Below are 25,038 nucleotides of genomic sequence, written 5' to 3' on the forward strand. Positions count from 1 at the left end.
GGGCTCCCGGTGCATGCAGCCTGCTTCTCCCTCTGCCTGTGTCTCTGCCTCTCTCTTTCTCTGGGTGACTATCATAAAAATAAATAAATAAATAAACATATGTACTAGTAAAGAAAACAATATAATGAACATTATTTGCTTGTCACCTGGGTTTAACAACTATCAAGATTTTGTCAATTTTGTTTCATCAGTCCCCTCCCCTCATTTTCATGTGTTTTATTGTGACTTCCAAACAATATTTTTTTAAGTTTAAACACTATAACAAAAGTAATGTAGTTCCTTAAGATAATGACTTTGTAAAACTTTATTTTAGAAAATAGCTGAAATAATATTTTTTTAGTATTCTATTCAGAATTCTAAAGAACCATATCAAGGTCTTAATATGTGCAAAATTGTCACTGAAACTTAGAAGAGCCCTTAAAAAGACAGTTTTAAGTTAAGACACTGAGGCCTTATAAAAACTGTGATATATTTTTCTAATTTTAGAGAGTATAGCAATCTTATTCATTATTTCATTTAAAAAAATTCAATGTAACTTACTAAGATGATTGGTATAATCTTTTGGGAGGTATAATCTGGTATATGAATGTTACTCAGATATTAATAATCATAGTATCTAGACATGCAAAAGAAGCCTGAATTTATGGAATATTTTTCATTTTCTAATACAGATTGCCTGTCACACAGGTGTTCAGCTCTTTGTGTTCCTTTGCAATGGTAATTCCCATTTCACCCCCACTCTTTCTGCAGCTTTCTTTAGGATTTTACTGCATTTTATAACCTTACTGCAAATCAGAGGACCCAAACATCATCATGTTGTTTAATAATCATGCTGATTTCTTAATAAAGCCAGATGCCATATTTTATGCATATGAGCCTTTTAAGAATTAAGAGTATGGAATGAGGGGGATCCCTGGGTGGCGCAGCGGTTTGGCGCCTGCCTTTGGCCCAGGGCGCGATCCTGGAGACTCGGGATCGAATCCCACGTCCGGCTCCCGGTGCATGGAGCCTGCTTCTCCCTCTGCCTGTGTCTCTGCCTCTCTCTATCTCTCTGTGACTATCATAAATAAATAAAAAAAAAAAATTAAAAAAAAAGAGTATGGAATGACATGGATTACCAAATAGAAAGATAATGGAAAGTAAAGAATTTTTTCAATGGCCCAGAATGTGGCTTATTTTGTTCTCTAATGAAAACATTGGCTCTGGTTTTGCACAGCTAGAATGACTATCTGAAGGTTTTTTTTTCCCCCTAGGCAAAGTGTCCATTCTTCTTTAATAAGAGTATCTTGGTCTCTTTGGGCAGTTCTACTTGTGCACTCTTAATTTTTGCATGGGCACATAGTCCTGACCTACTGCACCCTTCTACCTGCCATTTATATAATTAGTTCAGGAATGATCCGAGCACATGATCTAAGCTAGCTAATCAGGGATATTTTTACCCAGTATGAAACTGCTGGGCAATAGAGGTACTGGGAGGCTATGAACCTGAATCTGCTGGAGCCACCAAGTGGAGAAAGCTAGCCTGGGAGTGAATCCACACTGCAGAAAGCAGAGCTGAGAGACAATGAGAGATGGTACTTATATCATTTTAGCTTCTTTTCCCAACAATTTCTTAGTTATAAATATTTTTAACTGTCTTTTCTCTTTGACACTTTGGGTGGATTTTCTTTCTATTTGCAACTGAAAAAGTTTAATTTCTCTGAATAGATGAAATGTTAGAACAATTTTTTAAAAAATAACTGCCCTTTTAATTCATGCACATATCAAAATCATTATATCTCATTACTTTGACCCCCAAGTATTTATCAGTGCCTTTAATCTCAAATTGTCTTCTAGCTCCTTGCAAAAGCCCATATGATGCAAGTTGAATGCCAGTGAAAATATGTGAGGGAGAAAAACTGATAAAGGAACTAATTTAACTCACAGGAAGATGGCAGAAAAGGAAGATTCCAACCTCACTTCCTCCCATGGACCCACACTTAGGGTTCAACCATATATAAAGCAGCTCTGAGAATGATGTGAAAACTAATAAAATAGTTCCACAGTTGAAGATACAAAAAGACCAAGGTGATGGGCATAAGGAGGGCACTTGATGGAATGAGCACTGGGTGTCGTACTATGTGTTGGCAAACTGAATTTAAATAAAATATTTTGGTTTAAAAAGCCACTTCAAGAAGAGTAGGAGTGGAAGTTCCTGTACTCCGATCAGGAACCAAACACCCCATGTGGCAGCCCAGCAGACAGGAAGGAAAGCACAGGCATGAGGTCCTCAAGGGGTTCAAGCCCCATATGAGGCACCACTCACCTTGGGGATCTACATTGGGAAGACAAGCACCCATAATGCCTGGCTTTGATAATCAGTGGGTGCAACTCTGGGAGCTTTGAAAATTAATATTAGCCTCAGGAGAGCCTGAGGGCTGTAAGAAACAGACTTTGCTCTTAAAGGGCCCTCACAATATCCCTTGCTCTGAGACCTATTACAGACACAGCATTTTGAAAAGCAACTGGGCCATATATGAAGCAGATTTATTGGGTAGTTTTAAGGTGTGTGCCAGAGAGTCACAGATATGTAGAAACTTTCTCTGCAAATGGAAGCCTGACTGGTGCCATTTTCTTGCCCTCCTTTATTCTTACTGGCCCAGTGCTGGCAGGTGTCAGTTTTGACACTTTTCATTTACCTTGCCCAGCCCTAGTATTTTTCTGTGGACCCACTCTGCCCAACCTTCTGTCCTGGCAGACAGCCTTGATCAGGATCAGCACACCCCTAAGAGGCTATCTACCCAACTTATTCAATGCAGTCTCAACCAGGACCAGTGGACTCTCCTAAGCAACTCCTATCCTAGGAAGGGGGAAGGAAGGGGGTTAATTGGGGTGGGTAGCCAGCCCTGCCCACCACCACACCTGCAAGAGCCTTAGCTGAACACCTCAAGAAACTGTGCTGGGGGGACATCCCTACCAACCAGCATGCCCACAGTTGTCTCAGTTCAGTCACATAAGGAGGGTGAATGCAGCCTACACTGGAGACCTCACTTGTGCATCTGGTAACCAGAGAGAATTGTGTTTCTGGGCTGCACAGGAGGCCTTCAGCTTCAAGCCACTACTTTCAAAACCAAGAGCTGTAGATGATTTGACTGATACATAAAAACACGATGTCAAAATGAGACAGAAAATTATGTTCCATACAAAGGAATAAGACAAAGCCACAGAAAAAGTGCTAAAATAAAAAAAAAAGGATAATGGTAACAGATTCTAACCAGACTTGAGAGAAGAGTAGGAATTTAGTGATATCAACAGAAGACTAGAAAAAAATATTTTTTAGTTAAGAACCAAGCAGAACTAAAAAAGAAACAAACTGAAATGAACACAAGAGAGAATAGCAGATGAGAGAATTCAGAAGAATAGACTAGGAATCTGGAAGACAGAGTAATGGAAACCAAACTGAAGAGCCAAAAGAAAGAATTATTCAAAAAATGAAGTTAGGTTAAAGGACCTCTGCAATAACATCCAGTGTAACAACATTTGCATTTTAGGAGTCCCAGGAGGACAAGAGAGAGAAGGGTCAGAAAACTTTGAAACTAATCTGGGGAGGGAAGCAGGTATCCAGATCCAGAAAAGATAAGATGAACCCAAGGAGATCTACACTAAGACATAATAATTAAAAAGTTAAAAATTAAAGACAGAGAATCTTAAAATCAGCAAGAGAAAAGCAACTAGTTTTGTACAAGGAGATCACCATAAGATTATCAGCTTATGAGGCCAGAAAGATGTGGCATAATAAAGTCAAAGTGCTAAAAAGCAAAACAAAACGAAACAAAAACAACAACCAAGAATCCTCTACCCAACAAGGTTATCATTCAAAATTGAAGGAGAGATAGCTTCCCAGAGAAAATAAAAGTTAAAGGCATTCATCACACCTCAACCAACTGTATAAGAAATTAAAAAAAAAAAAAGAGGTCCTTTAACATTTCTTTTTGTTTTTTCCTTTAAGGTTTTATTTATTCATGAGAGACACACAGAGAGGCAGAGACACAGAGAAGCAGGCCCCATGCAGGGAGCCCCATGTGGGACTCGATCCCGGGTCTCCTGGATCATGCCCTGGGCCACAGGCAGCGCTATACTGCTGAGCCACCCAGAATGCCCTAAAGGAGCTTTTTTTAAACAGAAAAGATAACTAGAAGATAATTATAAAAGATAACATTTCCCTGGTAAAAATGATATGTAGTAAAAGTAGGTCATTATTACTTATAAAGCTAATATGAAGGTTAAAATACAGAAGTTAAATCAACTATACCTACAATAATTATCAAGAGATACACAAAATACAAAGTTATAAAATGTCAAATACATAAGACATGAAGAGGGGAAGAGTAACAATGTAGTGCTTTTAGAATGTGTTTGAACTTCCCGGGCTATCAACTTAACACTCTGTGTATACAGTAGTCTATTTTATGTATGAACCTCATGGTAACTGCAAACCAAAAACATGTAATAGATAACCAAAGAATAAAAAGGAATCGAATTATCCTACTAAAGAATAAAAAGGAATCGAATTATCCTACTAAAGATAGTCATTAAGTTAGAAAGGAGGAGAGCAAGAGAATTGCAAAGAAACAGATAAAGACTGCAAAACAACCAGACAATCCAAATGGCAATAAGTACATACCTTTCAATAATTTAAGGGCAAATGCTCTAATTAAAAAAAAAAAAAAAATACAGGTGACTGAATGGGTAAAAAAATAAGACCCATCTATCTACATGCTGGCTACAGGAAACTCATGTCAGACCTAAAGGTAGATATAGACTGTAAATAAAGGAATAAAAAAAGATATGCCATACAAATAGAAGCCAAAAAAGCTGAGGTAGCAATACTTAGACAAAATGGACTTTAAGACAAAAGCTGTAAAGAGACAAGGGCATTATATAATAAGGTATTATCCAACAAGAGGATAAACAATTATAAATATTTTTGCATAAAATACAGGAGTACATAAATATATAAATTCTACTTATCCATGGATATATCATCCAGACTGAAAGTCAGTAAAAGTGACTTTGAACAATAAATAAACCAGATGAACTTAACACATACATACGGAAAGTCCATCCAAAGATAGCAGAACACATTCTTTTTAAGGCACATGAAACATTCTCTAAGATAGAAGATGTTAGTTCACAAATTTCAGTAAGATTGAAATTATATTGAGCATCTTTTCTGACCACAAGCATATGAAACTAGACCTACAAAAACAGAAACAAAAAAACAATAAGGAAAAACCTAGGCTAAACAGAATGCAACTAAAAAACCAATAGGTCAAAGAAAAAAAAAAACCTGTATACAAATGGGGGATCCCTGTGTGGCTCAGTGGTTCAGCACCTGCCTTTGGTCCAGGGTGTGGTCCTGGAGTCCCAGGATTGAGTCCCGCTGGGCTCCTGGCATGGAGCCTGCTTATCCCTCTGCCTGTGTCTCTCTCTCTATCATGAATAAAATCTTTTTAAAAAATGAAAATGGAATCACAATGGCTTAAATCCTAGAATGTAGTAAATACAGTTCTAAGAGGGAAGTTTATGGAGATACAGGCTTACCTCAAAAAATGCAGAAATCTCAAGACCTCTAACTTTCCACCTAAAGGAACTAGAAAAAGAAGAATGACTTATAACAAAACTGAATCCATGATCAAAAAACTCCCAGTGAACAAAATTAAGGACCAGAGGGTTCACTGTTATATTCTACCAAACACTTAAAGAATACTTATCCTTCTAAACTATTCCCAAAAACTTGAAAAGGAAAGAACATTTCCAAATTTATGAGGCCAGCATCACCCTGATATAAAAACAAGACAAAAACAGTACCAAAAAAAAAAATTACAGACCAGTATCAGTGATGAATATAGAAGCAAAAATCCTCAAAATATTAGCAAACCAAATTCAACAATACATCAAAATAACCATTGACCAAAATCAAGTGGGTTTAATTGTAGGGATACAAGAATAGTTCAATAAACACAATCAAGGTGATACACTTCATTAACACAATGAAAACCCTATCTGAATATGCAGGAAAAATAACATTTAATGAAATTCAATATTCATTCATGATACAAACTCTCAACAAAGTGTGTATAGTACAAACATACTTCAAAATAATAAAACCTATATATAAAACCCATAGCTAACATCATACTCATTATTCCTCTTCGATCAGGAAAAAGACAAGGATGCCCTTGACTTTTACTCAGTATACTACTAGAAGTCCAAGCTACAGTAATCAGACAAGAAATAGAAGGTACCCAAATTGGTTAGAAATAAGTAAAATTGTTACTATTTGCAGATGATATGATAAAGAAGCAAAAAGAGAAGTTAAGGAAACTAATTTGTTTAAAATAGCATTAAAAGCATAAAATACCTATGAATAAATTTAACCAAGGACATAAATAAACTAGAAGACATTGACAAAAGAAAGAGGACAAAACAAATGGAATGATATACCATGCTCATGAATAGTAAGACGTTCATACTACTCAAAACATTCCACATATTCAAAGTAATCCTTATCAAATATCAATAGCATTTTTCACAGAATTAGAACAAATAATTCTAAAATTAGCATGGATCCACAAAAGACCCTGAATAGGCAAGCAATCTCGAGAAAGAACAAAAGGGGACGTATCACACTTCCAGATTTCTAACTACACTGCACTGCTATCATAATCAAAATCACATAGATCAGTGGAGCAGAAGAGAGTCCAGAAGTATACCCACACTTATATGGTCAATCTAGGACAATGGAGGCAATATTTACAGTGAGGAAAAGACGGTCTCTTCAGTAAATAGCGTTGGAAAAACTGGACTACTTTCTTTCACCATACACAAAAGTAAAGTCAAAATGGACTAAAGACCTAATTGTGAGACCCTGGAACCACAAAATTCCGGAAAGAGAATATAGGCAGTTAACATCAATCTTAGCAATATATATGTTTTTTGGCTCCTCAGGCAAGGGCAATAAAAGGAAAAATAAACAATTAGGATTACACCAAACTAGAAAGCTTTGGCACAGCAAAGAAACTGAATGGGATAAGATGGTTACAAATGACATATTTGAAAAAGGTTTAATACCCACAATATACCCAAACAAAACAAAAACTAATTGGAAATGATATATGCACCCCTATGCGTATCACAGCATCATTAATAATAGCCAAGATAGAGAAGCAACTGAAGTATATCAATAGATGGATTCGGAAGATGTAGCATACACATACCACACACCCCCCCAATGGAATATTCAGCCATAAAAAAGAATGAAATCTTGCCATTTGCAACAGCTTGGATGCACCTAAAGGACATTATGTTAAGTGAAATAAATCCTACCAAAAAGGACAAACGCTGTATGATTTCACTTATATATGGTATAAAAAGGGAAGAAGAAAGAATAAAAAATGGAAAGTCACAAATACAGAGACCAAAGTGATGGTTATCAGAGAGTTGGAGAGGGATGGGTGAAATAGGTGAAGGGGATTGTTTGCAGCTATAAGACTTTTTTTTATATAGCTATAAAAAAATTTATATAGCTATAAAAAAAGTCACAGATATGTAAAATACAACATAAGGAATATAGTCAATGATATAGCTTTGTAAGATGATTACATGTATCGTGGTGGGCATTTTGTAATGTATGTAAAATGTTGAATTTCTATTTTGTATAACTAAACAATGTATGTCAACTGTAGTTCAATGAAGATAACACTTAAACTTTTAAGTATTAAAAAGAAGAATAATCACATGTCACTTTAAACTTTCTATGAGGTATAAAGCCGGGTCACCAGAATGTAATATACTAGAATATTGCTTTAGATATTCATAAAGATGCCTTCATAGAATTATGAAGTTAATATAAATTTAGCCCTTCATGTAGCAGCCAAATTAGCTTAGCTTTGTAGCATAACTACTCTCCTTTCTCCCCAGGCTGTAGAATAGAAAAAGTTTATAGACAATTTGGGTTGGCATTCTTGCACTAACAGTAGCTCTGTTATCTTGATGATGTTACTTAACTTCACTATAATTCAATATCTTTACCTATAAAATTGAAAATGTTTACTTCATATGCAGTTTTTCAAAATTACATAATAGAAAACATTCAGAAAACAGTAAATCATAAATGGAAAGCAGTGATTTTATCTTTTATTATCAACCACTTCAAATCATTTTAAAGTTAGCATATCAATTAGGTGTTAGATCTGTATTTCCTTGGATTTGGAATTTAGGCAGTCTATGATTTCAGAGAGTTTACGGATTTTTCCAAAAACCAGCAGATTATTCTAATTTTAAATATTTAGCCACTCTAAACTTATACAGGACTTTCACATTTGATTTTTTTTTCTTTTTGGGGTGGGGAGTATCATTTTGTCTATAATTTTTATCACTTAGCCACTTTCCTCCAATGGATTGATGTTGCTCTTGAGTAGGAAGAATGAAGTTCTAAAAATAAGAATACAACTATTACTAATTCACCACCTCAACATTAACTAATGGAAGCTGACAGTATTTTCTTCCCTCCATGCTTAGGAAATGCTATTTCTTCATAATGAAGTTAGTGCTGACACAAATCTATGAAGAGAAAAACTCCTAAAATGTTAGAACTCCATAAGTCTGAAAATGTAGTAAATGTTATGGTTTAAACAGTGAAAAATGAGAAATACTAAAGGTGGTTTTATTACTTTATAATATAAAAAATTAAAGTTTTAATTAAATTTTTATTATAAAATATAAGCCTTTGGGTCCTTTTTCAACTCATGAACAGTGGGGAAGAAAATATCACAGTCTATGACTTGCTCTGAACCACACTGTGCCATAGCTTATTTGATCCCCAGAAATGAACCAAAACTAGATTTTCCTCTGACATCACTAAATGATTTTCTGAAATGTTTGCAAAGCTCCAGGTGCATGGGGTCCCTGAATAAATATTATTTCAACACTGATCAGCTGCATAGGTGAGGACCAAGTTAGGAAACAGGTCTACAAGGATTTCTTAATGAAACCAGGTGGCTGTTGATATTCTAAATAGATTCAATAATTAGTTAGAACATTTTTAGGACTTTAGGTGCACCTCACAAGGGATTTCTATAATATTCAGAAGACAGCTCATGTAGGAAAGCACCTGTTCAAAAAGATATTCATTCTTTCTCTCCTACTAGGGGAAAATATTTTATAAGACCAAAGTTCTATTCCTTTACATTTTGGATTTATTCTGCTAAAATTTAGGAATTTCAATAGTGTCAAAGAACTGCTTTCCTAAACAAGATATGAATTTCATGTGAAAGACAAATATAATTATTATATTCATTTAAAACTGCTTGTTTAGACCAAACACATAAAATAAACTCTGTGAAGAAAAATTTACATAACATTCCATACTAAATTTAAATAATGGTAGATTTTTATCTTCAGCAACTATTGTATCCATTACATATTATCCACTTGAAGTAAGGTAAGCATATCTGCTTGACTACAATCCTAAACAGATATTGAAGCTTTCCCCAATCTCTTGCCATTTTCATGCCATGAGGTTTTAGCCAGAGAAACTGAAAATGCATTTATTTATTAACATATGTTTATCCTTTGACACAATCTCTGTTCAAGCAGTACAACCCTACAAGAGAAAAGTTAAGGCCCTTTAGCCAGCATATACACAGTAAAAATACCAGAAAAAAAAAATACTGGAAAAGTTTATAAATTGTTACAGGCACTTAGGCAAGTTAAATTCCCAAGTAATTTTTTTTCTGAAATGTATTGATTAGCAATAGGATGCAAAATAAACTAAATCAAATTCCACATCTCCTTCAATGGTGTTTTTGAAATTCTGAGTAATGACCCAGGTTGAGCCATTAATGCAAATCCTCAAAACTTAAATAGTTTCTTGATACTTTTCATTTGGAGGCATCTTTTAAAGAAACAACAGATGCCTCTCCACATGCATTCTAAAAATCAATACAATTAATCAATAATACTCTCCACAGGTAATAAATGCTGAGAAGCATTTCTGCCTATCTATATTGATCGAGAGAATTGCTTCAAATTGGTTCTGATGTGTATAAAAATCATTTCCTTATTGATCAAAGCCTCTTTTCTCCTCTGATATGTTATTTTATATATGGCACACAATTTTTTTAGACTACTTTTGTATATTTGTGATACATTTTCTATGATCTTGTATGAGACTAATTTGAATGAAATGTAAAATGGGTATTTTCATTTCTTTGGGGGGAATATTTCAAAAGTTAAGCAAAGCATGAATAATCATGAGAAATTACTGAAGTTATTTTAATGAGAAATGTAATGATGTATTTCATTAACATTTTCATTATTTATAATAAACTTACAAGTTTTGAGTCTACTTCTTTTCTTATAGCAGAATTTCATTCTTGTAGATATATGTACTTAATCCAGGATGATGTTATTCCTAATGATATAATAGAAAACTACAGTTTTAGTCAACTATTGACTCATAATATGGCTGTCAAATTATATTTTTGTAATATGATCCATTTGTAAGTGAATTTTGTGAACTTTTTGCTACTGTAAGTGTACAGACACAGGGTAAAAAAGTGTCTTCTAAATTAACTTTCCAAACAATAAGCTTATAGCTTTAGTATTTACAGCATTTAACGAATCTCATTAAACAGAATTCTATTCACTTGACCCAAACAATATATGAAACCAAGGTTGCCTTGGCTAATAGTACCTGATAACTGATGGCTCATTGGGTAAATGTTACTAGCTCAATGAAAGATTTTTCCAAAGAAGTTCAACTTTCAAAGGTCAACTTTTGATACATTTACTAAGGTAGTGAATTATTACTCCAGTAAAGAAAAATCAAAGATTCCTGTCAACATAATTTAGTAAATTTTAAAATCTACGCTGCCTATTTTCCTTATTTAGATGTTCCATTACAAATGGCATCATTTTGGCCAGTGAATATACAACTTTGGAAGGAGTAGAAGCAGTATCTTCTTAAAACTTGACTGCCAGTTTATTTTATTAAACCATTCTATGCAAAGGAGGGAGAGAACATGGCAGAATAGGAGGATTTTAAGCTTGCTCCATCCCATAGATACAAGTAGATAACCCACATCAGTGTAAATAATCCAGAAAGTGACGGGCAAAGTGGACTCTCCACAGTTAAATGTAGAGAAGAGGCCACATTGAAGAGGGTAGGGAGAGCAGATACGTGGTCAGGGGCTAAAAGGAACTGTGGGACTGTCCATAGGAGGAACACTGTGGTTGTGGAGAAGAGACAGAAGCAGACCTTCACCCCAGACACCCCAGGCAAGGGGAATCCACAGAAGGAAGATGAATCCCCATATTTGAAAGCCAGAGGGAGCATAATTTTGCAAGTCCTTAAAATCAGCATGGCTTTTAACATCCAGAACCTTAAATCATCTGGTGTGGCTTTGGGAGAGCCAGGAGAGTAATAGGAAACTGAGTCTCTGACCTTAAAGAGACAGCACAGCCAGTAGCCCCACAGAGATACAGCATAGAAACAGCAGTTTGAAAAATTCCTGAGGTGTAAGACACAGAGATTTCTTTACTAATGTCAGAGTGTGTGCTGGAGACACAAGGATTGTTAGGGAACTTCGTTAGGAATGAAGTAGCTGGTGGCTGCCTTTCCCTCCACCAGCCCCCAGTCTAGATACAAGGACGCCTTCAGGAACCAGGACAACACCAACACTCTCTACCTAACTTGCTAACTTGCTTGCTAACAGTGTGTGCTACCCCTGCATTTTCCTGCAGACACACAGCCTCCAGCCGGGCTTCAGCTCTAAGTCTCCTCTCCCAGCAAGCACTGATAACACTGCATGCCCCACCACTGTACTCTTCTGTAGATCTGCCTCCTCCAACCCTGCCTGCTTCAGTAAGGCAACTGCAAATGCCCTCCTGGAGCAGACCACTGCAGACTTTGCTGGCAATGTGCTTCCTAGCCCAACATTCTCCTACATTCTTGGCAGGAGCCCATCCAAAACGGTGCCACAAGCTGGTGGTGTGCAAGTAGCCTCAACAAGGGCCAGCACTACTACAAGTAACATCTGCCCCTGGAAGAGAAGATAACCACACAACATCAATCCAACTGCTGCCCAGCAGTGGACTGGGGACAAGCAACTGATCTGACTGCAGGACCTGGCCACCAACAAAGGCTTCTCAGGGGACAACCCAGGGAAAGCACCCTGTAGTTATGTGCTACTGCATCTCTTGTAAACACCTGGTCTGACTCAATTCAAGCCCAGGGTAACCCAGACTGACCCACTAACAACACATAGACAAAACCCTACCTATAACTGGCAAAGAAAGGCATTGCAGATGACTGGACTGAAGGAAAATGCAGCTAAGCCACAACAGTAAGGTGCATGAAACACACATAGACACCCTTGAAGCACTAGGTTCTGGTAAGGAGGAACACTGTACTTCAGGACCTCTTCTTCATAAGGTCACTATTTTCAAGAGCAGGAGATGTAGCCAACTTTCCTTCCATATAGAAGCAGACAGACAAGATGAGGAGACAGAGAAGTATGTCCCAAATGAAAGAACAGGACAAAATCACAGAAAGAGAGCTAAACAAAACAAACAGGGGCACCTGGGTGGCTCAGCAGTTGAATGTCTGCCTGTGGCTCAGGTAGTGATCCCAGGATCCTGGGATCAAGTCCCACATCAGGCTCCCCCCAGGGAGCCTATTTCTCCCTCTGCCTTTGTCCCTGCCTCTGTGTGTGTGTGTGTGTGTGTGTGTGTGTGTGTGTGTGTGTGTGTCATGAATATATAAATAAAATCTTTTAAAAAATAAAACACAGACAAGTAACATGTCTGATAGAGAATTTTAAATAAATGCCATAAAGATACTCATTAGACTGGAGAAGACAGTGGAAGACCTCAATGAGATCATTAACAAAGAGAGAGAAAACACTAAAAAGGACCAATCAGAGATGAAAAAAGCAATTCATGACCATTTTTTACCAGCCCTGCAAAAAATGTTAAAGGGAACCTTTTGAGTGGAAAGAGAAGATCATAAGTAAGAGTAAGAAGTATAGGAAGCACAGAAACAGTAAAATTATGTAGATCTATAAAAATCTGTCAAGGGATTCACAAAATGAAATAATGTAAAGATATGTCACCATATACTTAAAACATAAAGGAAAGAATGGATTCAAACTTAAATGACCATCAACTTAATTTAGACTGCTATATGCACAGGATGTTATATACAAACTTAATGGTAACCACAATCAAAAACCAGTAATAGATACACAAAAAATACAAAGAAAGCATGTCACTAAAAAAAGGCAGCAAACTGAGAAAGAAACGAGCAAGAGAAGAGACCATCATAAAACAAGTAATGAAATGGCAATATGTACACACCTACCAGTAATTACTTTGAATGTAAATGAATGGACAAAAAATCAAGACCCATCTGCCTATAAGAAACTCATTTCAGAATTGAAGATACACTCAGATTGAAGATAAAGGGATGGAAAATCACTTACCATGCAAATGGAAGTGAAAAGAAAGCCAGGGTAGCAATATTTGTACCAGACAAAATAGACTTTAACACAAAGACTGTAACAAAAGACAAAGAAGAACACTATATAATCATAAGGGAAATGATCCAACAAGATATAACAATTGTAAATATTTATACACCAAACATGGGAGCACTCAAATACCAAAAGCAGTTAATAACAAACATAAAAGAAGTAATTGATAATAATACAATAATAGTAGGGGACTTTACCACCCATTTACATCAAGGGATAGATCATTCAACAGAAAAATCAACAAGGGGACAGTGGTTTTGAATGACAATTTGAGCCAGATGGATATAACAGATATATTCAGAACATTCCATCCTAAAACAGCAGAATACACATGCTTTTCAAGTGCACATGGAACGTTCTCCAGAATAAATCACATATTTGGCCACAAAACAGGTCTCAACAACTTCAAAAAGATCAGTCATACCATACATCTTTTCCAACCACAACACTATGAAACTAGAAATAAACCCTAAGAAAAAAATCTGGAAAGAATACAAATACATGGAGATTTGACAACACAGTATTGAACAATGAATGGTTCAACTATGAAATCAAAAAGGAAATAAAGAATACATGGAAACAAATGACAATGAAAGCAGAACAGTCCAAAATCTGAGACATAGAAAAAGCTGTTCTAAGAGGGAAGTTTAAGTAATACATGCTTACCATAAACAGCAAGAAAAATCTCAAATAACTGAACCTTACACCTAAGGGATATAGAAAAAAAAAAGAAGAACAAACAAAACCCCAAACCAATCGAAGGAAATAAATATAAAAATTAGAGCAGAAGTAAATGAAATATAAACCAAAAAGTAGCAGAACACATCAATGGAACCAGGATCTTTTTTTTTTAAAGATAAAGTTGATACACCTTTAGCCAGATATATTTTTTTAAAAAGAAAAAAGAGTGATGATTCCAATAAAATTAGAAATGAACTAGAAAGAACATAACAGAAATACAAAGGATTATAAGAGAATGTCATGAAAAATTATATGCTAACAAATTGGACAAGCTAGGATAAATTCCTAGAAACAGAACCTCCTAAATCTGAATCAGGAAAAAAAAAACAAACAGAAAATCTGACTAGACCAATTACCAGTAGTGAAATTGAATCATTAATAAACAAACTCCCAACAAAGTCCATGACCAGATGGCTTTACAGGTGAATTCTAGCAAACATTTAAAGATTTAATGCCTACTCTTCTTAAACTGTTCCAAACATAGAAGAGCTTCTGAATTCATTCTATGATATCAGCATTACCCTGTTACTAAAATCAGACACAACAAAAAAGAGATCTATAGGGCAATAGCTCTGATGAACATAGATGCTAAAATCCCCAGCAAATATTAGCAAACTGAATTCAAAAACACATTTAAAAAAAAAAATCACTCACCATGATCAACTGGGATTTATTCCCAATTTGCAAAAGTGGTTCAATATTCACAAAGCAATCAACACAATACATCACATCAACAAGAGAAAGGACAAAAACCATATGATCGTCTCAATAGATACAGAAAAAGCATTTGACAAGTATGACATCCATTCATAAGAACCCTCCATGAAATAGATTTAGAGGGAATATATCTCAACATATTGAGAAAAACCCACAGCTGAAAAACCCACAGCTAACATCATACTTAATGGTGAAAAAAATAAGAGCTTTTCCCCTAAGACTAGGAACAAGGATGTCCACTCTTAATACTTTTATTCAACACTGTACTAGAAGTCCTAGCCAAAGCAATCAGAAAAGAAAAAGAAATAAAAGGAAGCCAAATTGGTAAGAAAGGAGTAAAACTTTCACTATTTGCAGAGGATATGATAATATATATATAGAAGATATATATAACATTATATATATATATATATATATCCCTAAAGATTCCACTGAAAAGAACTGATACATAAATTCAGGCAGTGGCAGTATATAAAATCATGTACAGAAATCTCTTGCATTTTTATATCCGAATAATGAAGTAACAGCAAAAAGAAATTAACAATCCCTTTTACAATTGCACCAAAACTAATATAATACCTAGGAAAAAACTTAACTAAGGAAGTCAAAGACCTGAACTCCAAACACTACAAAATATTGATGAAAGAAACAAAAAATGACACACAGAAATGGAAAGATATTCCATGTGCATGAGTTGGAAGAACAAATATTGTTAGAATGCCCATAGTACTCAAAGCAATCTACAGATTTAACACAATCCCTATCAAAATACCAACAACATTTTCATCAGAACTAGAACAAATAATCCTAAAATTTGTATGGAAGTACAAAAGATCTCAAATTACCAAATCAATCATGAAAAAGAAGAATAAAGATGGAGGTATCACAATCCCAGATTTCAAGATATACTACAAAGCTATAGTAACCAGAATGATATGGTACTGGCACAAAAATAGACACATAGATCAATGAAACAGAAAGAGAACCCAGAAATAAACTCATGAATATATACAGTCAATTAATTTTCAACAAAGAAGGCAAGAATATGGAGTGGAAAAAAGACCGTCTCTTCAATAAAGTTGGGAAAACTGAACAGCTACATGCAAAAGAATAAAACTGAACCACTTTCTTACACCGTACACAAAAATAAACTAAAAATGGGTTAGGGATCTAAATATGAGATCCCAAACCATAAGAATTCTAGAAGAGAGCACAGACAATAAGTTCTCTGATGTTGGTCCATCCTTCTAAATATGTCTCCTGAGACAAAGGAAACAAAAGCAAAAATAAACCATTGAGACTACATCGAAATAAAAAGCTTCTTCACAGGAAAGGAAACAACCAACAAAACTAAAAGGCCACCTACTGAATGGAAAAAATGTTTACAAATGACATATCCAATAAAGTATTAGTATCCAAAATATATAAAAAACTTATAAACACAAAAAAATCCAATTAAAAATGGGCAGAAGACATGAACAGACATTTCTCCAAAGAAGACATACAAGTGGCCAACAGACACATGAAAAGAAGCTCAATAATCATCATTAATCCTCACAGAACTGCAAATCAAAACCACAATGAGATGTACCTCATATCTGTCAGAATGGCTAAAACCAAAACACAAGGAACAAGTGTTAGCAAGGATGTAGAGAAAAATGAAAAGTTGTACACTGTTGGTGGGAATGCAAAATTGTGTAGCCACTGTAGAAAACAGTATGGAGGTTTCTCAAAAAATTAAAAATAGAACTATCAAATGATCTTGTAATTCACTACTGGGTATTACTTAAAGAATATAGAAACACTGATTTGAAAAGATATGCACCCCATGTTTATTGTAGCATTATTTACAATAGCCAAATTATGGAAGTAGCCTAAGTGTCTGTCAATAGATGAAAAAGAGGTGTAATATGTATATATACACATATATATATTTATATTTATATATGTATAGATTATTACTCAGCCATAAAAAAGAATGTCTTGTTATTTGCAACAGCATGGATGGATCTAGAGAGTATAATGTTAAGCAAAACAGGTTAGAGAAAGACAAATATATGATTTTATTTGTATGTGAAATGTAAGAAACAAAACAAATGAACAAAGAAAAAATAAGCTAGAAAGAGACACTTAACTATAGAGAACCAACTGTATGGGTGGGAAGATGGGTAAACTGATGAAGGGAGGATTAAGAGTCCACTTCTCATGATGAGCACTGAGTAATATATACAATTGTTGAATCACTATATTATATACCTGAAACCTCTGAAACTAATATAACAGTGTATGTTTACCAGAGTTTTTTAATTTGTACTTGGAATTTCAGGGAATATGAATTATCATAATGATAACTGAGTTCCCAATAACTGTCCCTTAGATAATTTTATCAGTCTAGTAATTTAACTTTGTCTTTAATTTTAAAGGAACCCTTCATGCAAAACAAATTAAGTTGAAATCTTTCAACAAGAAAGAATATTCTCTTTTTGTGAGCAACTAGTTTAAAGAATTGGGTAAAATATGCTCACTATATTCAAAAATACTGTTTGGGTGAAGTTGAGAGGATATTAGTCATTATTCAAAGTATAAGCGTCAGAAGGATGGTATATTCTGGTTGCTTCCCCTAGAGCAAAAAAATGACATACATTTTTATAACATCTTAATATAAAACACTTATCTACAGTTGTGGAGGTGTTTTTTGTTTTTTGTTTTGATTTTTCTCACTAAGGCATTGTTGAATGTTGGGTACATGGATGGGCTCTTTGAGCTCTAAAAGAATAAAAGTCCCCTCCTTATTCCCAGGAAGCTAATTGTACAATAAGATTCTTGGAGTCAATAAATGCCATTATGGTAACCACAGAAATGAAATTTTGAAATATTTCTTGTACTTAAATAGAAATTAATTTTAAAGTATTCCTAGGAGCAAGCACAGATTTAGCCGGAAACTGGAGCTGCACACCCGAGACATGTTTACTCTGACTCATATTGCATTTTAGTAAGGGAGCTTAATCACAGTAGGAGAGAACATTGAGCCAATCAATAAAAGTTCATCTGGAGGTATTAGGGCATGATGTAGAGGATAAGAGCATGAGAGCCTGGAATCATATAGCCTCCAAGTCCAGGCTCCAATACTTAAGTTGTGTAGCCTTGGAGAAGTTGCTTTCATCTCTAAGCCTCATTTTCTTCTTGTATAAAATAGGATATGTGCTAGCACTGTTGAATAGAAATATAACGTGAATCACATACATAATTTTAAATTTTTAGTAGCCATGTTTTTAAAAAGCAGGTGAAATTAATTTTAAAATATAATTTATCACATGTAATCAATATAAAATTATTAATAAAATATTTCATATTTTTCCCTCAAGTCTGAAATCTGGTGAACATTTTGCAATGATAGTGTATTTCAATTTGCACCAGCTGCATTTCCAGTGTTCAATAGCTATACGTGAGTCAAAAATGCTAAAATAGTATAGTGCAGGTATATATCTACCCTATAGGGTTGTAGTAAGGATAAAATGAGATAATATGTATAGAGGACTTAAAACAGTACTTGGCAAGTAACAAGAACTAAAAAAAAAAAAAATGTGGTGATGAAAACTGTTACTACTACCACTGAGGATTGATTACAATAGTCTATGTATTAAGCTGGGGGAAAATGCAAAAAATATGACACACTCCTGTTCCCCAGTAATTACAAGGTTAAGAAGGTAAGACAAACACACAGTTAACTATAGTTTATGGTATCTTATTATCACATGGATGGTATAAATAAAATGCAATGAATGCTCAGAATAGGAAGATCTCCACTAGGGATGTCTTACACCAACAAGATGAAGAAAATAGTTTTGAACTGAGTTGACCTTAACTATGAAGATATAGCTGAGGGCCATGGAAATAGCTAAGAAAAATATTTCACCAGGGGGAATAACAGAAGCAACAATTCAAAAGTGGGGAAATGAAAAATATATTCAAGAAATGATGACATATTTTGTGGAGAACATAGGATTTGTGTAAAAGTGTACTTGGTTAAGTAAATGCCAAGTTGTATGGGAGTGTAGAGATCTTGAAAGTCCTACTAGGATACTAGAACGTTATTCATTGTCAGAAGGCAATAGTAAAAAAATAAATAAAAAATAAAAGGCAGATTTTCTTATTTCATCTTAGCTGTTTGTAAAATAAGATGATTGGATCTAAAACAAAACCTGAGAATGTCAGAGTTATAAGAAACCTCCTTGTTGCTGTTGTTCCTGCTGCTTTGGGTGTTGTTCTATTCAAATTTATTGGAGTTACATAATTGAAAACAAAAACTTAGGAGTTAATATGCAGATTTTAAAGTAATGAAATTATAATTAAAAGATAATTTGGTATACCATCTCAATAGTCTTGACAAATGAAAGGACTTTAATATTGTGGACATAACAGTTTTAAATAAGCAAACTATAGAAAATTAGAAAAGAGAATGGATAGCACTTGGGTTGATCTTAGAGAAGGAAAAAAGTTGAGAAATGAATGTCACTATAGTTTGAAGTCTGGAAAACAGAGAGAATATAGTATCCAAGATAGAAATGGAAAAACTAGAGATAATTTTCCTAGAAAGGTGAGAGGGATTTAACATGAATCTTTATCAATTGGGATGATTTTTAATATGTGCATTACATATATAATGCATAATATAATATATGCATTACAAGGTTATGTATTTAAGAATTAATGAAGATACATGTCTCCTGCAAGAATATAGATGTTTTAGTTTCAGAGTTTGACAAAGTAGTAAAATCAACACTGAAGAAAAGACGAGATTAACACAAGCAGTAAGCATAAGAGCCTATTTATCTATAAATTCAGTGGCATTCGGGCACCTAGGTGGTTCAGTCAGGCATCTACCTTTGGGTCAGGTCACGATCTCAGGAATGTGGGATCAAGCCCCACATTGGGCTCCCTGCTCGTGGAGAGTCTGCTTTTCCCTCTGCCCCTACCCCCACTCATGCTTGCTCTCATTTGCTCTCTTTCTCAAATAAATAAAAATGTTTTTAAAAATTCAGTGGCATTCATAGAAAAACTCCAAAGTACCACACTTTTTTTTTTAAAGATTTATCTATTCATTTACTCCTGAGAGACACACAGGCAGAGACATAAGCAGAGGGAGAAGCAGGGAGCCCAATGTGGGACTCAATCCAGGAACCCTGGGATCAGGCCCTGAGCCAAAGGCAGATGTTCAATCACTGAGCCACCCAGGCATCCCCCCAAAGTATCACTCTTATCTAACTCTTAATTTATAAAAGACATACAGAAGTGAGTAAATGAAGCAAGACTTTTGGATAATAAAAATTTTGATCGAAATCAGATTTACCTTTTCTGAGTCTCATTTTTCATTAACTAAAGAAGGAAAATCTCTACATCTGACAGTTAAGTGCAGAACATATGAAGTAACATAGGGAGCTCTAGGTGCCCAATAAATGATGGCTAGTATTTCAGGTCATTCTGATAAACCTGAAAGAAAAGAAATGTACCATATCTTATCTACTTAAAAAATGTCATAAGAGTCTTTGTACTCCAACTTATAGCACACCTTAACTTATCATGATTGGTATCAAAAATATTGTAACCTTGAGGCACCTGGCTCACTCAGTCAGTAGAACATACAACTCCTGATCTTGGGTTGTGTGTTCAAGCCCCATGTTGAGTGTAGAGATTACTTAAAAATAAAATATTTTAAATATATATATATATTGTAGTCTTTTCTAAAAGATTTTATTTATTTGAGAGAGAAAGGGAGAGATTGAGAGAGCATAAGCAGGAGGGAGGGGCAGAGGGAGAGGGAGAAGCAGGTTCTCCACTGAATAGGGAGTCCAATACAGGCAGGGCTCCCAGGACCCTTAGATCATGACCTGAGCCAAAGTCAGACACTTAAACAACTAAGCGACCCAAGTGCCTATATATATATATATATATATATATATATATATATATATATGATTATTATTTATTTATTCATGAGAGACAAAGAGGCAGAGAGAGAAGCTAGGCTCCCTGTAGGGAGCCTGATGCGGGACTCAATCCAAGGACCCTGGGCTCACACCCTGAGTGGAAGGCGGACACTTAACCCTGAGCCACCCAAGTGCCCCTATATATCGTAATCTTAAGGAGAATTAGTGTTGTTTAGGAAGTAAGTGCGAAAAAATTTAAAATAACTCGTGGCTATTCTAAGTATATTCTTAAATTCAAATTAAATTTTCACACATGTATGTATTGATAATTAAAAACTCTTCACTTTGAAAACATGCCAATATTTCCTTTGCACATTCTATTAGCATGCAATTAAGACTTTCCAATTTGTTGGTTTACCCAAAATGATTACGTATACCAAGATAAAATTTTAACACTTGACTTTAATGGGCTAATTCATTCTATAAACTTCTTAAAGAGATTCTATTGCTAATGTGCTTAAATAAGTAAGTATATTCAAATATTCAAGTTTTTATACCAAATCCAATTGAGACAGCTTTGCTCAAGCCAGCTTTTTCTCTCCAGCATGCTTATTTTGCTCCCATTCTCTAAAGTTTGGCCATCCTAATAACAAATGTTAACAAGAGAAGAGAAGCAAGTCATTTTTTTATATAACTATTCTAATATTTATATTCTATTCGAAAAGAGTCAACTTGGCTATTTCTCTTTTTAAATCAATGTTAATTAACTACTCTGTTTTTTAATCAGATATTTTCAATCTGTGGTATTCATGGAATATGTGCATTCATAACTTAGTATAATTATTCTTGTTAGAATACCATGCTAAGTGACATTTTAAATAATCTATTCAGGAATTACATGTTACAAGACAACTGTTTTGGTTAAATTTTGCTATAACATTTTAACAAACTATTTAAAATATAAATATATAATGTATCACTTATTTTTTGTTATTTCACATGTTTAAGGAGACATTAACTTTAACATAAACGTTAGTACACGTTTTCATAAATTTTCACAGTACAGCTAAAAATTTTATCTTTACCATATTTTTATTTCATTGACCAAGTTGCAGATAAATATATTCTTCCTAAATTAGTCAGTAAGACTCTGATATTGGGATGACAAATGATTTCTACTCTGATTTATTTTTAATTGCCAATCACCAGTGCATTTAGAAAGATACCTATACATTTGTCTATAAATACTCCACTTTCTAGAGATACTACCAATAAACATACTGTGATTTTTTTTTTTTTTGAGAGTGCCACCTCTCTCACACCAACTAGATACTAATGTAGTAATTGACCCATCCTGGTAAGTAATTCTGAAAATCTTCTAGCCTAGAAATGGTTCAGCATCTCAAGTCCCAGTAAAGACAGACATTGTATGCCTTGTAATAATCCCATATACTTTAAAGTTGAACATTATAAATTTATACACATTTTAGGAATAAGTTATTATATACATAATCATTATCTTGCAATCTTCTGTAAATGAGTTAGTTCAAGTAAACCTGAAAAACTTCACCATAAACTTACTGACTAAAATCTGTTCGATAGAAGACAAATTTTTGAAATACCTGAGGCATGCTGCTGCTGAATTATATAATCCCATCATTAGGTTCTAGCAGTATATTCTCTATTTTATTGAACTTTCAGAAATTACCAAGAACCTTCATAAATGTTTCCAATTATGATTTTTACAGATTTGACTTCAACAAAAGATAATGGTTTAAAGCTAAATCTCTTCTTTTTCTTTATGAGCCTTGATTCTGTTTCCTTTCAAAAATAGAAAATAACATTCACCCCCTTCCTATCTGTTGCATGAAGACCACAAGAAAAAAAGTTACTTGTTTGACTCTTAGGAAAGTCACAAACAGCAATTGTCTATAGAGTGAGGCTAGAAGTGGAATCCATATGTAATGCCTCTGTCAGCAAAGACTTAGTAGAAGAGGGTTTATAATAAATATTCACATCTGCTTCTTTGGACACTCTAATCCATCCTAAGGATCTTTGCTGTGTCAGGTTTTGTTCTAGATGAAGAAGCCCAGTAGTTATAAAGGTTTGTAAATAGACTATATTTATCATGGTTAGCTTTACTTTTATAACTTTTTTTAATTTTTTTTTATTTTTTACTTTGATAACTTTTCTGTTTTCAAAATATTCATGACATTTTGGTGTATAATTTGTGATTAAATATTTCACTGTGACTTTTATGGAAATATCATTAAAGAATTTTTTACTATGAAACAGGCAAATTTTATTTTCACAATATATCACCTACTTAAAATCTATCAATAAGGCATCATTGATAACAATACTATGCTGGATGTGAAAACACAATGACTTAAAGCCCAGGCTCTTTAAAGTGATTGTGATTTAATGATAGTTCCCTCCATACTGAACATACCTCCTCTTGAGCAAGATACTTCACCTTTGTAAACCTCTCTTTGTTCATCCATATAATGAAGTTAATATTATTTTATCATTATATTCGTGTAAAGATTATATGAAACTATTCACATCAGGTACAAAATCAATTGACATATACTGTTTAATCAATTTTAAATGTCATTACTGGAATGATAATATGCCTTCTAAGTATGATTAGATAATCCCATAGATAGCCCTAGTATCATACTTATTTACCCCACATACTGACTTTATGTAAACATATTTCATTATTTTTACTTACCTCTAAATTCCCTGATAGTTTGTTACCAGACTTCTTTAATAAAAGCATTAGAATTGGGCTGCTGATGTTTTTAACTTGAAGGAAATTATTCACTAAAAATTACACAGTATAAAAATTATGAGAATACTCTGTGCTATATTTAGCTCTTATGTAATATAAACTTAGTTTAACCGAATTTTGAATTTTAAATTAGAGTAAAAAAGCCTAAGTCATCCTTGAACTGGAGGTATTTATTTTCACTTCAACTCCAAAAAAGGTTCATAAGTGTCATAATAAATGTATATTATTATACCTAAGTAAAGACTTAGCATAATTACAAGTTAAAGTATAATGCAAAATTTAAAATGTAAATTATCCATTATATAGGGACAGAGATTTTGAACCTATGCTTTGGACATCTTTTCACAAATAATTCACTTGAAAAACAAACCTGCATTGCTTCATTGCTTTCACACTCATTTTCTCAAATTTATTAATCCCAAATATAAGGAGATTAGGAGGGCATTTGATAAAGTGGGTGGGACATTAGGTTTCACTTCCTCATTTTAAAATTTTACAATCTTATTGACATGTCTTAATTTTGCCTGGAATTATTTCCTATACAAATGAGTTAGCTCATATTTAATGACTGACATCTAATATGAGTCTGTTAAATTACATTTGAAACAAAACTGTGTATTCCATTGCTTATAAACTGTGACTGCCTGAAATTAAACTTTGATATTCTTTCTCTCTCTCTCTCTCTCTCCCCCCTCCCTCCCTTTCTCCCTCCCTCCCTCTCTTCCTCCCTCTTTCTCAGGTCGAGTTTTAGCTCAGGCGAGTGGCAGTGGGGTTATCCATCTGCTAGATCTTAAATCAGGGCAAATCCACAAATTGATGGGCCATGATAGTGAGGCTCACACAGTCGTGTTTTCTCATGACGGAGAGTATTTGTTTTCCGGAGGCTCTGACGGCACTGTTCGAACGTGGTCTTGATGGTCAGCATATCCCACTGCGGACGGCATTCCCTTTAAGGCTTGAAAATACCTTGCGTAGTCAGTCCCAAACCAGGAAGTATCTGGTTAAATATGCCAGCAGGTAACATTTACAATTTGCTTTAAAACATGTTCTGCACATGTATTTTAGTGCTCATACTGACACCAATAAAAAAAATTAAAAAAAAAAAAACACAACTTTTTGCTCATTTGTGTCTGGGTCTCTTTTTCTTCTTCATTTTGATAAGGATTTAGAGACAGAGCATCTTTGCTAGGGGTTTGAAAGAAACAGCTTTACAATGACGCCTAATGACAGACTAGATGAATTACAGGAGATTGATTTTGAATGTTAGAGAACAAACTGC

The 25,038-nt window shown here is 34.4% G+C and overlaps 1 protein-coding gene and 1 long non-coding RNA gene across 6 annotated transcripts in view; one reads left to right on the forward strand and one right to left on the reverse strand.

Moving 5' to 3' along the window:
- The window catches only part of SPAG16 (sperm associated antigen 16), a 938,011-nt gene extending 913,209 nt beyond the window's left edge, over positions 1–24,802 (forward strand). For all 4 annotated transcript variants that reach the window (XM_041737393.1, XM_041737392.1, XM_041737389.1 and 1 more), the window contains one exon: positions 24,499–24,802. In XM_041737393.1, coding sequence (XP_041593327.1) covers positions 24,499–24,674 — 176 coding nt within the window. In that variant the 3' untranslated portion in view covers positions 24,675–24,802. The remainder of the gene's footprint in view (positions 1–24,498) is intronic.
- LOC121480656 overlaps positions 1–25,038 on the reverse strand; it is a 163,751-nt gene that overhangs the window by 26,208 nt on the left and 112,505 nt on the right. The gene's annotated exons all lie outside the window — the stretch shown is intronic.

This window comes from Vulpes lagopus, chromosome 22 (assembly GCF_018345385.1).
Source record: "Vulpes lagopus strain Blue_001 chromosome 22, ASM1834538v1, whole genome shotgun sequence".
Classification (NCBI taxonomy): Eukaryota; Metazoa; Chordata; class Mammalia; order Carnivora; family Canidae; genus Vulpes; species Vulpes lagopus.